The sequence below is a fragment of the Berghia stephanieae genome, chromosome 8 (assembly GCF_034508935.2).
Source record: "Berghia stephanieae isolate SIO BIC M18660-M18661 chromosome 8, UCSD_Bste_1.3, whole genome shotgun sequence".
In the NCBI taxonomy this organism is placed as follows: Eukaryota; Metazoa; Mollusca; class Gastropoda; order Nudibranchia; family Aeolidiidae; genus Berghia; species Berghia stephanieae.
The window spans coordinates 40543453-40560692 of record NC_088367.1 but is presented as its reverse complement, the minus strand read 5'-3'; the positions used below and the strand labels follow the sequence as shown (position 1 = coordinate 40560692).

General features: G+C 35.7%; 1 protein-coding gene across 5 annotated transcripts in view; it reads left to right on the top strand.

Moving 5' to 3' along the window:
• LOC144978680 (uncharacterized) overlaps positions 1–14661 on the top strand; it is a 77770-nt gene extending 63109 nt beyond the window's left edge. For all 5 annotated transcript variants that reach the window (XM_078925065.1, XM_078925067.1, XM_078925064.1 and 2 more), the window contains exons 7-10: positions 6309–6352; positions 7251–7330; positions 9864–10046; positions 12608–14661. In XM_078925065.1, the coding sequence (XP_078781191.1) occupies positions 6309–6352; positions 7251–7330; positions 9864–10046; positions 12608–12709 (409 nt within the window). In that variant the 3' untranslated portion in view covers positions 12710–14661. The remainder of the gene's footprint in view (positions 1–6308; positions 6353–7250; positions 7331–9863; positions 10047–12607) is intronic.
• Positions 14662–17240: the final 2579 nt, after the last annotated feature.

Below are 17240 nucleotides of genomic sequence, written 5' to 3'. Positions count from 1 at the left end.
ACCTCACCTTCGTTATATCATCTATAGATAGTATGCGCTGGCTTAGAAGCTCATAACATTGCCATCCGGAAGTAAAACGGACCAACACACAAAACTGTGTGTATCCATGAACGTTTATAGATAGTATGCGCTTGGCTAAGAAGCTCATAACATTGCCATCCGGAAGTATAACGGACCAACACACAAAACTGTGTGTATCCATGAACGTTTATAGATAGTATGCGCTTGGCTAAGAAGCTCATAACATTGCCATCCGGAAGTAAAACGGACCAACACACAAAACTGTGTGTATCCATGAACGTTTATAGATAGTATGCGCTTGGCTAAGAAGCTCATAACATTGCCATCCGGAAGTATAACGGACCAACACACAAAACTGTGTGTACCCATGAACGTTTATAGTCAGGTTAATACATTTCAGTGAGCATTACTCATAAACGCGGATGGCAAAAAACAATAACAAAGACATGTATGACGTCATCTTCGAACTATCTATAGTCAGGTTAATACAGTTCAGTGAGCATTACTCATAAACGCGGATGGCAAAAAACAATAACAAAGACCAGAGTGACGTCATCTTCGAACTATCTATAGATAGTATGCACTTGACTTAGAAGCTCACAACATTGCCATGATAATAATGAGCTTTTTATATAGCACATTATCCACTAAACGTGCTCAAAGTGCTTTACAAGGGGTCCCTGACCAACAGCAACGTGTAGATTGAGACATGACGCCTGTTAGGCGATAATACATTTTTTTTCTGACAGTAAAGTATAACGGAAGTATAACGGATCAACACAAAAAACCATGTGTAACCTTAAACGTTTATAGTCTGGTGAATACAGTTTTGTGAGAATTTCTCATAAACGCGGATGGCAAAAAAAACAATAACAAAGGCCGGAGTGACGTCAACTACTATCTATCTATATGCCAGTTGTTATTATTGAGCTGTCACTAAAATTGTAAAACAATAAGAAATAGCTGTAAAAAGTAGGCAACAATACGCCTTATATAGATAGTTCGAAGATGACGTCACTCAGGTCTTTGTTATTGTTTTTTGCCATCCGCGTTTATGAGTAATGCTCACTGAACTGTATTAACCTGACTATAAAAGTTCATGGATACACACAGTTTTGTGTGTTGGTCTGTTATACTTCCGGATGGCAATGTTATGAGGTTCTTAGCCAAGCGCATACTATCTATATGGTCACGATGCTAGGAAATGTCAGGACTGTAATAATTTTACGAAAACTATATTATTACATTCTGAAATAAATATCACTTGATATCAATTGATGTTTATCTTCATTGCAATCAGTCAATGTATAGATAGTATGCACTTGGCTAAGAAGCTCATAACATTGCCATCCGAAAGTATAAGTGCAAAAACCAAATAATGACGTCAAAATGCCAGTCTTTTTTTGGGGTTTAGTGTCAGGCTATAACATAACGACGGTTTTAGCGTGGCCATCGTTAACTTATAGATAGTTCGAAGATGACGTCACTCAGGTCTTTGTTATTGTTTTTTGCCACTATCAACAGCCTCAGTAAAACTCCACAAAGACCCATATTTTAGGTTTGTGGACCGCCTAGTGAGTTGTCTTTAGTAGTTGTCATGGAAACAAGTAATCGTTAATCCCATTGGTTGAACTGTTGAATACAACTCACGATTAGTCTTCTTTTGTGGCCAAAGACTTGTCGTTTGGCGTCATTTAAGGGGTTAGTACGTGGCCTTCGTAAAGTTCCATGGTTTTCGTGTCAGGCAATAAGTTAACTATGGCGACGCTTCGAGGCGCTGTACACAGCTGATACCCGGTTTATCTCGGTATTTTCTAAAGATAACACCCTACAGAAACATTTCAGCCGGGGATGAATTAAGGGTATTGAAAATTATAAAGTTAAATGAGTAAAGGGTTATAACTATGACATGGTTATAACGTAGCCATCGTTAAGTTTTAGCCTGACACTAGAACCGTGGCCTTCGTAAAGTTATTGCCTGATACTGACAAAAAAATGACGTCAAAATGTCAAAATGCCAGTCTTTTGCTACAAAAGAAAACAAATCGTGAGTTGAATTCAATAGTTCAACCAATGAAATGACTTGTTTCCATGAGCACTACTAACGACAACTCACTAGGCGGTGCAAAATCCAAATAATGACGTCAAACTGCCAGTCCTTTTGGATTTCAGTATCAGGCTATAACATAACGATGGCTACGCTAGAACCCACTAGGACTCATAGTTTGACGCCTTTTTAAAAAGATATTTTCACGTCTAGTGAGTTGTCGTTAGTAGGGCTCAATGGAAATAAGTGGTCCCATTGGTTGAACTATTGAATACAACTCACGATTTCTTTTCTTTTGACGTCATTTTTTGGGCAGTGTCAGGCTATAAGTTCACGATGGCTGCGGTTCTAATGTGGCGACGATGGAGTCACAGGAACTGAATGCGCACGATAATCAAGTATAATTTAATTTAGCACGGCTCAGCGATGAGATAAAATCCCAAGGTGTTAGATACTGAGGTATTTGTTACCCACCGTAATCAATTCGGTGTTATACTGAATGAACCCGTTGAAGAAAATTATTATGTTCGGAATCGAGATTATGGGAATGATGATATCGACGAATTGATTTATGTGGTTTTATTTATTTATTTATTTACTTATTTATTTATTTAATCTATTTTTATCTATTTATTCAGTTTTATATCCATCACTTCACTATTATTATTCATTCAGTCAAAAATGACTCGCAATATTGGCGAGCATGCGTTTGAATATTCGACACCGCTTATCTGGAACTCCCTTCCAAGATATTAATCAAAGACAGTGTGAAATGATGCAGAATTTTTTTTTTAAAAACACCTTAACACGTTCTTTTAAACACGTAGAATTCTATTGCTTTCTTTCATACTGCATGTTTGAGTGAAAGTTGTCACGTCACTGGTAAGCGTTTTGAGTTTGTTGAGATACGGGGTAAGGCCTATTAAAAACCATATATTATTATTCATTTATTAAAGATTGTTATTCAAGAGACTACATTCACTCACTTAACATTTGAATTAAATCGACGTGCACTTATTTGCAGGTCTGATAACCTAATTCCTTAAGGGCTCATTATTGTAATAGAAATATCAAAAAAGGACGTAGAATAGTATCCATTACAACGATAATTATTAAATTAGGTCCAAAAGGATGTCAGACCTGTTTATATGTAGACATCGAATTAAATCTAAACTGTGACCAGCTGCCTCAAAACAGTGTTAGGTCGTATATGCTGCTGGAAGCTCGAATAAATAAATAACAATGTGAAATTGAATGTAAGCTTCAATTTAATAAACGAAAACAGATAAAATGGATTTTTCGGATTCCCCCTTTATCAACAAAACAGGATTAATGAAACACTGCAGACGAATGAGGTAATGTGGTAGTGGCGTTGGGTGAATGACAAGATTCACCTTAACAACGCCACAACAAACTACACAGGTTTTTATCATCGATGGAATAATATGTCTAAGTAAAATACTCACTGTTCTACCGCTTGATCAATAGAACTAGCACAGAAAACTATGTGTAAATTGGATTCAATAGTCTGATGTCACGCGCCCGGCAACGGCGGCCATCTTGGTTCTAAACAAAGAAAATCATTACTTTTTATTCTTCATTATGGCTAGAACTTTTCATTCCCTTTTCATATGCCTTGTGATCAGAATGTGTAAAAGTCAATACATGATCAAATTGATGGGGTTTTTTACCTCTGGATACGCGTTTAAGCTCGCCGGGGAAATATTTCATACGGCGTCAGCCATTGTTCCGATAGTTTAGAGCCAGTGTTACTAAGTTACCATACGTCATTAGGAAGGAAGTGACAGTACGACTGTTGAAGACTATTTAAACGTTCTTAATCTGATCGTGTGATAACTAGTCACCCATTTTGAGGTATAAAAACAATAACAATGAGCAGAGGGAGTTAGATTTCATTCACGTTACTGTTTATAAACAACCAACTATGTTGGTCCGAGCATGTGTGGGGGTGTGTCACAAAGTCAATGTTTTGATTGGTCAAAAATGTACTGGTTAATTGGATTCAATAGTCTGATGTTACGTCGCCCAGCAACGGCGGCCGTCGTGGTTCTAAACAAAGAAAATTGGTACTTCATGCTGGCTAGAACTTTTCATGTCTTGTGATCAGAATATGTAAAAGTCAAAACATGATCAGATTTATAATGTTTTTTTCCTCTGCATACGCTTTTATGCTTCAGGGATAAATATTTCATAAGGGCGTCCGCCATTGTTCCGATAGTTTAGAGCCAGTGTTACTAGGTTACCATGCGTCATTAGGAAGGAAGTGACGTTACGACTGTTGAAGCGTATTATGGGCTGGATTCAACATTGTTGTAATGGACAATATTCTGCATTGGTTTGAGAGGGTGTTTTTTTTAACCTCCTTTACAACAATGATAACATATGAATTTGGGTTATCAGACCTCCAAATGAGTACACTTTGGTCAGGTGGCATTTGCATTTAGATAGGTCTCCTTGAGTTGTAACTGAATAGAGTAGTTTTATAATTTAAAACATAATTTAAAATAGAGCTTTTATATAGAGCAATATCCACTATATTATGTGCTCAAAGCGCTTTACAAGGGGTACCTGACCAACACGTACCATGTAGAACTACCTGTTAGGCAATATTACATTTTCCCGACAGACAACGCTTTTAACGGTATTCGGGTATTCATTTTACACCTGAGTACGGTGAGAGAATGTGAATAAAGAACCTTTTCCAAGGACTCAACTATGCGCTGAGGCTCGAACCCAGGTCCTTCCCATCCGAATGCGAGTGTCATACCACATAGCCGCACATGACACCAAGTTGATGGCGTGGGTTCCAAGTGCACATATTTACACGTCTGATAAGCTGAACGCAAGTGGATTCTCTAGTCTGATGTCACGCCGCCCGGCAACGGCGGCCATCTTGGTTCTAAACAAAGAAAATCATTACTTTTTAATCTTCATGCTGGCTAGAACTTTTCATATGCCTTGTGATCAGAATGTGTAAAGTCAAAACATGATCAAATTTATGTTTTTTTCACTCTGGATATGCTTTTATGCTCGCCGGAGAAATATTTCATTCGGGCGTCCGCCATTGTTCCGATAGTTTAGAGCCAGTGTTACTAAGTTACCATGCGTCATTAGGAAGAAAATGACGTTATGACTGTTGAGGAGTATTATGGGCTGATTTTAACATTGTTGTAATGGACAATATTCTGCATTGGTTTGAGAGGGTTTTTTTACCTCCATTACAACAATGATAACATATCAATTTGGGTTATCAGACCTCCAAATGAGTACACTTTGGACGGGTGACATTTACAATTAGGTCCCCTTGAGTTGTAAATGAATAGAGTAGTTTTGTACTTTTTACTCGTATATCATCTTTTACAAGACACATTTTGTACTTTTTACTCGTATATTTTCTTTTACAAGACACATTTTGTACTTTTTACTCGTATATTTTTTTTTCAAGACACATTTTGTATTTTATACTCGTATTTTTTCTTTTTAACACATTTTGTACTTATTACTCGTATATTTTCTTTTTCAATACACATATTGTACTTTTTACTCATATATTTTATTTTACAAGACACATATTGTAATTTTTTCTATTATATTTCCTTTTTCAAGACACATTTCATACTTTTTACTCGTATATTTTCTTTTTTCAAGACACATTTTGTACTTTTTACTCATATATCTTCTTTTACAAGACACATTAGGAAACATTGGAGAAAACCTGGAATAACCAATTAAGTACTATAATCTGGAAATACAGTATTGCAAAATTTGGCCAAAAACTCGTCCTTCAAATATCGATTGATTTAAATGACCATCATGTTGGCAAAAACTCTAAAAGCTTGGACCTCCCAAGGTCCATTTTTTTAAATATGATGTGTTTTTCCAGATTATGAAAGTTAGTTGCTTAACTCTCTCCTTACCAGCCACTTCCAGAATTTTCCCCAATACTTCACATCCAAATAACACAAAAATAGAATTTTTATCACTCTGACATAATAGCAGTAAGTTCTTGCGATAAATCATTTCTTTAGCAATACATGCTCTACAACACACTGTTCATTTTCTTTCAATTTTATGATGTTCACAAGAAATTTGAATAAGAAAAATGTTGGTTGTATCGTAACGAATGCGACGATTTTCCTGTAGTTGGTAAGGAGAGGAATAAACAACGCGGGGTCCATTGACCGCTTTAATTGTCTTTTTTTCTCTTCTTTTTTTTCAGTCTGATCATCGTTGGCATCATTCTTATAACAACTATTCCATTGTGTAAGTGACAATTTATTGAAGAAGTAGAAGTGGTAGTTGTAGTGTAGTAATATTATCAGTATAGTAGTAGTAGTAGTAGTAGTAGTAGTAGTAGTAGTAGTAGTAGTAGTAGTAGTAGTAGTAGTAGTAGTAGTAGTAGTAGTAGTAGTAGTAGTAGTAGTAGTAGTAGTAGTAGTAGTAGTAGTAGTAGTAGTAGTAGTAGTAGTGTGTTTATCAATAAACTGCACCATATAAAAGCTCAGCCATTTTTATACGAGAGCATTAGGAAGGCCCCGGATCCATCTATGTAACGTCTTGGTGAAAACGGTAAAGTATTATATACGGTAAAGTTTCTTCGAACACAGCTTTTGGCAAATATGATATTTGATAAACAATGTCGGGATAAGACTTGTCTATAAGATGACTGTCGATGATAAATGATGATCATTATACAGACCTGCCTAGTAGTACTAAAAAGACGTCGAAATATTACTTTTTGGTTCCAGCTACAGCACAACATTCGCTTCTCTGACTCAATAAATCTTGTTGAAAAGAAAAGTTTAGTTCCTTAGATTCTATATTCAGGCCTTTGGAGCATTTTTGGATTATGCTGAAGACAAATTATTTATATTTAAACTGAATTATTTTTAATCCTTTGGAAACTACGAATTTTTGAAATTTCAAATAGGCAGCTCTGATGATGTAACAATATTTATTATTCTACCTTATTCCGTCAAAGAAACATCCCACGTATTGCTATAAGATTAGTGATTGTCGGTGACAAATGATGATTGTGTAACAATATTTATCATTCTACATTATTCAGTTACGGAAACATCCCACGTATTGCTATAAGATTAGTGATTGTCGGTGACAAATGATAATTATATATAAATATTTATCATTCTATCCTATTTAGTTAAAGAAACATCCCACATTTTGCTGCAAGCCGTTCCAGGGGAAATATGTGTTGAAAGAATTAAAAAACAGTTGATGGAGGTAATAAATGATACAACAGTACATATGATAATGATGATGATGATAATGATGATGATGATGATGATGATGATGATGATGATGATGATGATGATGATGATGATGATGATGATGATGATGATGATGATGATGATGATGATGATGATGATGATGATGATGATGATGATGATGATGATGATGGTGATGATGATGATGATGGTGATGACGATGAAGAAGTTGATGATTATGATGATGATGGTGAGGATGAAAACAATGGTGGTGAAGATGATGATCACGATGATGATGGTGAGATTGTGAAGGATGAACAATACTAAATAATAATAATAATAATAATAATAATAATAATAATAATAATAATAATAATAATAATAATAGTAGTAGTAGTAGTAGTAGTAGTAGTAGTAGTAGTAGTAGTAGTAGTAGTAGTAGTACGAGGGCTCTTTCATAATTAACCGAAAAATGCCTGTAAAATCCGCGTTTTTTATGCTATCAACAAAATTCTTGCACGTGTTCATACCTTGACTCGTCCTTCATTTCTCTACGTAACAGCCAAGTCTGTCGACACACTTCTGCCAACGCCGCACCATGGAATAGATACCCTCTCGGAAGATATTTCCGTCAAGGTTTTGTAGCCATTTCCGCACATGGTCAACAAGCTCTTCATCGACATCAAAGCGCTTTCCTGCCAGCTCACGTTTCAGTGGCCCAAAGAGGTGATAATCAGATGGTGCGAGGTCTGGACTGTGTGGTGGGTGTGGCAAAATCTCCCATCCATATTTCTCTAGCCAACCTTGCGTCACTCGTGCTGTGTGGGGTGTAGCGTTGTCGTGTTGCAAAATGACCCCGTTGGTCAACTGCCCTTGGCGCTTTCTGCGAATGGCCTCCCTAAGCTTGTCAAGAGTTTGGCAGTACCTTGCAGCATTGATTGTTTCTCCAGGTTGTAAGGTTTCGAACAGAATAACACCACGACTGTCCCAGAAAACAGTTCCCATTATTTTCTTTGCTGACCGCATGACTTTGAATTTCTTCGCGACAGGTGAGGATGGGTGTTTCCATGTCATCGAATCTTGCTTTGTTTCTGGGGTGCAATGGTGCAACCAAGTCTCATCACCGGTGACTATGCTGTCAAGAAAAGTCACATCGTACCCTAGAAAGTCTCCGCCGGCGTTGGCAGTATGCCCGTGAACCCTGCGTGAGCTCTTGCTTCTTCTCAAAAGTTCCCTGCAGATGTCCAATCTTTGTTCTTTATGATTGTCTGTCAATTGCTTAGGAACCCATCTTGCGCTGACTTTTCTGTAGCCAAGTTCATCAAATACAATTCTATGGGCAGAAGTTTCCGAAATTTCAAGACTGCTTGCGATTTCATGAAGTTTCAACCTCCTGTCTTGACGAATAAGCTCATCAACTCGCTTCACATTGTCTTCTGACGTCGCAGTTATTGAACGCCCTCTCCCTTCCCTGTCTGTCAAGTCGGAATGGCCGGCTGCAAACAAATTACACCAGTGATAGACTTGTGTACGGCTTATAACATGCTCACCATATACACTCTGAAGGTCTTTATGAATTTCGGTAGGATTCAGACTTTTGGCGTTCAAAAAACGTATGACAGCTCTGATTTCTTCCTTTGACCAAGTTTCAAGGTGGGCTGCCATCTTTAAAATCGTCTAGAAATTCATTGTGCAAAATGATGCACTTCATAATTTCTGGGAATATCCGTAAGGAAATAAGGAATATCATCTCGTTTACAGAATTATAAAATCTCCACTGGTTGCTGAGCAATGGGCATTTTTCGGTTATTTCTGAAAGAGCCCTCGTAGTAGTAGTAGTAGTAGTAGTAGTAGTAGTAGTAGTAGTAGTAGTAGTAGTAGTAGTAGTAGTAGTAGTAGTAGTAGTAGTAATACTACTACTACTACTACTACTACTACTACTACTACTACTACTACTACTACTACTACTACTACTACTACTACTACTACTACTACGAATAATAATAATAATAATAATAATAATAATAATAATAATAATAATAATAATAATAATAATAATAATAATTATAATAATAATAATATTAATAATGTACTTTATTCATCCAAAAAAAAAGAAAATTCGTTTACAGACGTGGCATGCATAAATATGTATAAACACAAAGTTGAGATTCTATGGCGACAATGTATACACACACATACACACACACACACACACATATATATATATATATATATATATATATATATATATATATATATATATATATATGCAAATGCACAAAAATGTAAAAAAAAATATACAACCAAGAACCAATAGCGACACTTTACACGATACTACCACAATCACCAGTGATAATGATAATAATTATTAAAAAATCACCGTCGTCTTGTAATAAATCTAGAAAGATCAACCGTATGACACTTGTTTTATTATCGACAATTCCTACTTCAGCCTTTCATCCACATGATATAATAGTTTATCATTAAATATTTATAATAAATCAAGTAAAAAGTTTAAAAACTGATTCCAAATTTCGTATGATATCCAGATCGAGGGAGTCGTAGGAATTCACGAATGCCATATATGGCAGTTGTCCGGAAGAAGGATCATCGCGTCTGCGCATGTCCATTGCAAGGACCTACAAGACTACATGGCTATGGCATCTAAAATCAAAGCTGTCTTCCACGGGGCTGGTATACACTCTACTACGATACAACCTGAAGTTGACAAGGTATGCATCGACTTATCTAAAAGCAAATCGATTCCTGTTTCCTTTAATGTTGGCGCGGCTATGTGGTCTTGTGATATGACACTAGCTTTCGGATCGGGAGGTCTTGGGTTCGGGCCTCGCTCGGCGCATAGTTGAGTCCTTGGAAAAGGCTCTTTATTCACATTCTCTCTCCGTACTCAGGTGTAAAATGAGTACCTAACCGTTAACAGCATTGTCCTGCCATCATGTCTCGTCCCAAATGTTACGTCATGCTGTTGGTCAGGAACCCTTTGTAAAGCACTTCGAGCACGTTTAGTGGATATTGCGCTATATAAAAAGTTCAAGGCGTTTGGGGTTTATAAAAACAAAAAGATGATGATAAACATATTTAATGTAAAATGAAATGAAAAAGAATTAAATAGATAAATATCTGATCCATAGCGTCAAAGTCCATAGGTGTCTTCCACGGGGCTGGTATACACTCTACTACTGTACAACCTCTAGTTGACAAGGTATACATCAGCTTCTCTAAAAGCATTACGTTTCCTGTTTAATCCAAGATGGCGATAAATTTGTGAAATATGAGAGGAAACATAAAAGCAATATATAGATAAATATGTCATAGCGTTATACACTCTACTATGGTACAACTTGAAGTTGTTAAGGTATGCTTCATTTTCTCTAAAAGCATAGCTCTTGTTTTCGTTTAAGACCGTGATAAATATATGGAATACTTAAAGGCGAGCTTCACTTCGAAAGATCACCGAGCTCGGAGAGGAGATGGACGACACCGAGCTATATAGGGAATGAGATTATCGGAAGAGTAGCGTCCCTTGATTTGACGTCACCTTACAGAGAGAACGTCAAAATGGTTTTGCGCATGCGTCTCTCTCGTCCTCGCTTTCGGTGAAGTGTCTCATGCCGCTTTCACCGGAAACGAGGACGAGAGACGCATGCGCACAATCAACTTGACGTTCTCTCTCTAATAACGTTTCCAATCAAGAGACGCTACTCTTCCGCTAATCTCATTCCCTATAGGTCCAGAGAAGAGATACATGGAATAGAAGTACAAAATAAATCTGATTAATAAAAATGTACATTGTTTCGTAACCAATGTGACGAGTTCGATACAGGGTTAAACCTTTTTCAACACGTCTTTTATTCAAAGATGACGAAATTCAATTCGATAAAATAATTTAATAAAAGATTTCTACACTTTTGCGTTTTTTACAATTCAAACTCTGTTCCCAATGTACACTTACTAGCAAGCTCGTGAAACAGTTGGGAACAAGTCCGAAATTTAAAAAAAAAGCAACTGTGTACTAATCATTTGTTATACTTGCCTGGCTGGTAAATTTTACATTGGAATATTTCATTATTTGTATTGTATCGGGTCGAAAAGGTTATTTGTGGCCCATCGTCTCAAAATGGTATTATCTCGGAACGATGCATATGCTAAAAAGCCGAATTAAACGTTAAACTGGTCAATTATATAAATTGTTGGCATTAACACCCTAAAATATGGTATCCATTCTCCTCAATAAAACATAAAAACTCAACACAAGTCTGATATTTCTGGCTATAAATTCAATTTTCAACATCCTAACAATACCGACTTAATACCGTTTTGAGGCGAAAGGTCACATTTGTGGGGATGAATCACGTGAGGAGACGTGATAGGATTTTTAAATCAAAATGAATGGAAGTGTCTATTGTTCGTGGTTGCCATTTTGATGTATTGTATCCATTCCCCTGAATGAAACATGTCAAATCTAGATACTTATTTCTCATACGTTTTGACGATATTATATATACATTAGATGTCACATCTGACTCAACCAGACACAATACACCTTGTATGCGATGTGTCATATGGTAATGATAATAATAGTAATAATAATAATAATAATAATAATAATATAATAATAATAATAATAATAATAATAATAATATAATAATAATAATAATAATAAATAATAATAATAATAATAATAATAATAATATATGGTCTAGTGGTATGACACTCGCTTTCGGATCGGAAGTTCGAAACCTCTCTCGGCGCATAGTTGAGTCCTTGGAAAAGGCTCTTTACTCACATTCTCTCACCTTATTCAGGTGTAAAATGAGTACCTGGCCGTTAACAGCGTTGTCTCTGTCCGAAAAAAATTGTAATATCGCCTATCAGACGTCATGTCCTGTACTACATGTTACGTGTTGCTGTTGGTCAGGGACCCCTTGTAAAGCATTTTGAGCACGTTTTATGGATATTGTGCTATATGAAAGCACATAATAATAATAATAATAATAATAATAATTAATAATAATAATAATAATAATAATAATAATAATAATAATAATATATAATAATAATATAATAATATAATAATAATAATAATAATAATAAACAACATCATCATAATATTATATATAATTATTATTATTATTATTATATTATTATTATTATTATTATTATTAATTATATTATTATATATTATCACTAATAATAATAATAAATAATGATCATTGTGATGAATTGTTATGTTTAAGTAAAACATTTGGTTATTTCCCTTTGTCCATAACAGCGCTCTGACCAGTCCGTTTGTTCCATCCAGTGTCCTGTGCGAGATGGAAGAAGCTCGTGTGTTGAGAACACTTGCTGTGTGGGGAGGCAACAGATGGCATAATAATATGACCTAGTTTTAATTGTTATTAATGTAATGTTGATTATTAATTTCTTACCACAACCATCATCCTCATCGTCATCATCATCGTCGTCGTCGTCATCGTCGTTATCATCATCTTCAACATCATCGTTATGAATAGCTACAACAAATTATAGCGGCATTACCGTCAAAATGGATTGAGATCTTTACTGAAACATAAAACTGGACAACAATATTTAAGTCACTATTAATGCTATGCGGTTAGGTAAAATACTCACAATTTCCGCCAGCCAGCTATAACCACCCAACATACAAATCTCTGTGTAACCTTGAACATTTATAGTCTGATTAATATAATTTAGTTAGAATTAATCATCAAAATGTATGTTTAAAATCAATAAAAAGAGCAGAGTGATGTCAATTTCGTTCCCTCTATAGATAGTATGCGCTTGGCTAAGAAGCTCATAACATTGCCATCCGGAAGTATATGGACCAACACACAAATCTGTGTGTATCCATGAACGTTTATAGTCGGGTTAATACAGTTCAGTGAGCATTACTCATGAACGCGGATGGCAAAAAAACAAAAACAAAGACCTGAGTGACGTCATCTTCGAACTATCTGTACGAAGGCGACGACCGTCTTTAAAAAAAGTGAGCTGTACTGTTAGATGTATTCAGTAGTTCCATACGAGACAGCGATATATTATAGAGACGCGAAACTTCTGGGATGGCAATAGGGTTTTGAAAGCAGACGATGCGTATCTAGGTCAGGCCGTGTCAAGTCGGTAAACATCCTCTCGTTCGTAATGTTGAGAATGTGTAATACAATTGAAATTTGACACGGGTTTTCGCAGCTCTCTGTATATTATTTAGATGTGATTTCTTCTCACCAAATTCTCTCAGACTATAGATAGTTCGAATGACGTCACTCAGGTCTGTGTTATTGTTTTTTGCCATCCGCGTTTATGAGTAATGCTCACTGAACTGTATTAACCTGACTATAAACGTTAATGGATACACACAGTTTTGTGTGTTGGTCCGTTATACTTCCGGATGACAATGTTATGAGCTTCTTAGCCAAGCGCATACTATCTATAAACTTTTATTGTTTTTGTAAGATTGGTATAGATAGTTCGAAGATGACGCCACTCAGGCCGTTGTTATTGTTTTTTACCATCCGCGTTTATGAGTAATACTCACTGAAGTGTATTAACCCGACTCTAAACGTTCATGGATACACACAGTTTTGTGTGTGGGTCCGTTATACTTTCGGATGGCAATGTTATGAGCTTCTCAGCCAAGCACATACTATCTACAGAAATCTATAAATGCCAAATGACAAATTCTGGTGTCGCAGGAATTATATATTGTTTTTGTTTGTAGACTGCCGATTTGGTGATTAAATCACTAAACTAATAAACATTCAAGATTACACATAGTTTTGTGTGTTGGTACATTATATTCGGCTGGCGGATGTTGTGAGTATTTTACTCAACGCATAGCATCAATAAATCATCATCATCATCATCAGCAGCAGCAGCAGTAGCAGCAGCAGCATCAGCAGTACCATTGTTCCCGTATAGTCCGTTCCAAGTCCCGTGCGCATGGAATATCGCAAATGGGAGAGATCGATATTCATGATTTCATCCAACCTAGTCATCGATCACATGATTTGTTGCTGTACAACGATTGGACATTTCTCAATCTATCTAAACACGCTGCTTTGTTTATACAAGTTGTAAACATGCCCACGAGTTATGCTGAGCAAAATGACCAATTGTAACGTTGCATATTTCTCAAACTGAACACGTTTCACTATATATAGGTCATTTTGAGCACACTTTGCAATGTGACCAATGACCTTGAGCACATGGAAATGTAATATAGATCATGCCCATTCCTCCAAATTTACGAAAGGTGGTGCCATGATTTTTTAATATTTTTTTTTGCATGCGGGCTTATATTTTAAGTGACATACGAATTTTGATACCGATAGTGGATAGACCAAATACTTTTCTCCCAATGCCGAATTCCTTTGATTTTTCATCGTTTGCAATAAAATATGACTAAAAAATATGATTAAATAAAATATTTTTACAGTAATGGTGTGTTGATTCTCTTTCCCGTGGGGAAAATAACCATTACAAAGTTGCATACAGTGGCGTTGCTCAGCAAATAATTTTAGGTTGTTTGAAATTATTTAATAATAGATAACATGTATCTAGTACTTCACAGCGTTTAAAACTTTATCTCTTCCCTGGTGGGCAACGTAACACATTGGACGACACAAGCAGCCCGTTAGGTGTTTATACATTTTTCGGACAAAGACTGATGTAAAAAAAAAAAAAAAGGGAGTCCTCGAATTTTACGCCCGTCTCTGATAGGACAAAGGAGAAGTGCCTTCACAAAGACAAAACACCCGATCAACTACAACAATGTTGTCTCTGTCAAACCAAAAATTGGTAGTAAAAGGCTCCATGTCTCGTTCTACATGTTACGTGTTGCTTTGGTCAGGGACCCCTTGTAAAGCGCTTTGAGCATGTTTAGTGGATATTGCGCTATATGAAAGCAAAAGTTGTTTTTTTCTACATGATATAAAATTTGATGAAAACAAATAAATCAAAGTTGAATGAAGAAAAGACTGAAATTGTCATTTATTTAGGTCCTCCCAATATAACAAATTCCATTGGAAATATCAAATGTAACATAAATGGCTCGATTGTGCAAAGCTCACCGGCTATTAAAAATCTTGGCATCTTTAAGGATGGGAATATGACATTAGACGGGCACATACAATATCTGTCTCAATACCTAACATTCCAACTTAACAGAATTGGCAAAATTAGAAACTACATAAATACAGATGTGACAAAACCTTGATTACATCATTGTTTCTTTCAAAACGTGACCATTGTAACTCTCTCTTTTCAAACTTCACCAATGAGAGATTACTTAGCCTGTAAAAATTCAAAACGATGCTGCAATATAGACTTAGATCTTATCCTTACATTCACTGACTTACGAATAAACGGATAATCATCGAGTAATCTTCGAATAATCTAGAAATAATAATGTATAGTAATAATTAATAATAATAATAATAATAATAATAATAATAATAATAATATAATAATAAATAATAATTAATAATAATATTAAAATAATAATAATAAAATAATGAATAAATAAATGTACTAATATAATACGAGTGAGAGTTGTCAGGGGGGGGAGGGGGGGATTGAGGTGACTTTGCTGTTTTAAGGAAATAAAAGACTCATTTAGAATGCCAACTTAAAATTCTTCAAGTAATAAACACCTATGGAAATGCTATCCTATAATAAATGGTTATTAATTAATTTTTTTTTTGAGCACCCGTCCGGGTTTTATCCGCGGACAGCGGGTAATGAGTTGATAATCGTTACAACTCTATTTCGAGATTAGTCCTTAAGCGCAGCAAGAAACAACTTCTGGTAAAAGATCTTCACTGACTTCCTTTGAAGGAGCGATATTGTACAATATTCTGATATTGTGTTTTAAATGCCTCAAAACATATCAATCAACTTATCTTTATTATAAATTAAAGTTATATAATACCAAACCGATCCCTTCGCTCGTCATCCGATGGAAAATTGCTTGTCACCTCTATGTACCCATTATTCGTCAGCTTTCCGGTAAAACCAGCGCGATTTCGAGTGGGTCGAGTCTCAGCCTTCTCATTCTCGATCCACTTTCGATTTTACGCTTTCTGGCACAAAACTTGAATTTTATTTTGGTTGCAACGATGTCTTTATTCTCTTTGGACTATTTACTGTGACATAGTATACATATACTTCTACTTCATGCTGGATTATCCTTAATTAATTGTGTGTATTTCATACTGTTTTTTTTTTTAAATTTTACTCGTAATTTCATGCTCTAGCTGAGTCAACAGTGAAACGATAACAAACACACATCAACAAATTTACTAGACTCTGATCTCTTTGGTTGTCAACAGTTTCACCCTTCAGACATCGTTTACATTTTCTTATCATTTGTCATTTTACTGTCTTGGTTAATTTGTAAGACGCTTAGCCTTCTCGTGCAATGTCTTTCTTTGCCTTTCCTTCACGTTTATTTGCTGTGTTGACTTCTTCTCCGTTGCCTGATAGTTTCTTTTATTTATCACTATTTCAATCGAATTTTTAAAAAAATCTTAATTTTGATATTCCCTCCATAAATCAGCAATAGCAATGTAGGCTGTCTCATTAAAAACAAGTAGGGGTGTGGTTGTGTGGGAGAAAGAGTGGTGGTGGTCCTAAGATAGTTTACATCAAATTTTAATTGTCACTATGTCATAGGAAGTCAAACCACTTGATGTACCTAGTTGGTTGGGCTCTGGTGTTTTCTATCATATTGCGGAAATGCTCTGGTTTGTTTTTTGTTTGGTTGCAAGACAAACTACAAAAGCAGACAAGCAGGAAGTATCAGTTTATAGATTTCCACTGGAAGAAGACAAAGATGCTTTGCATGCTTGAGTTCGCAGCCTACCGCGTTTGTCTCAAAACTCATG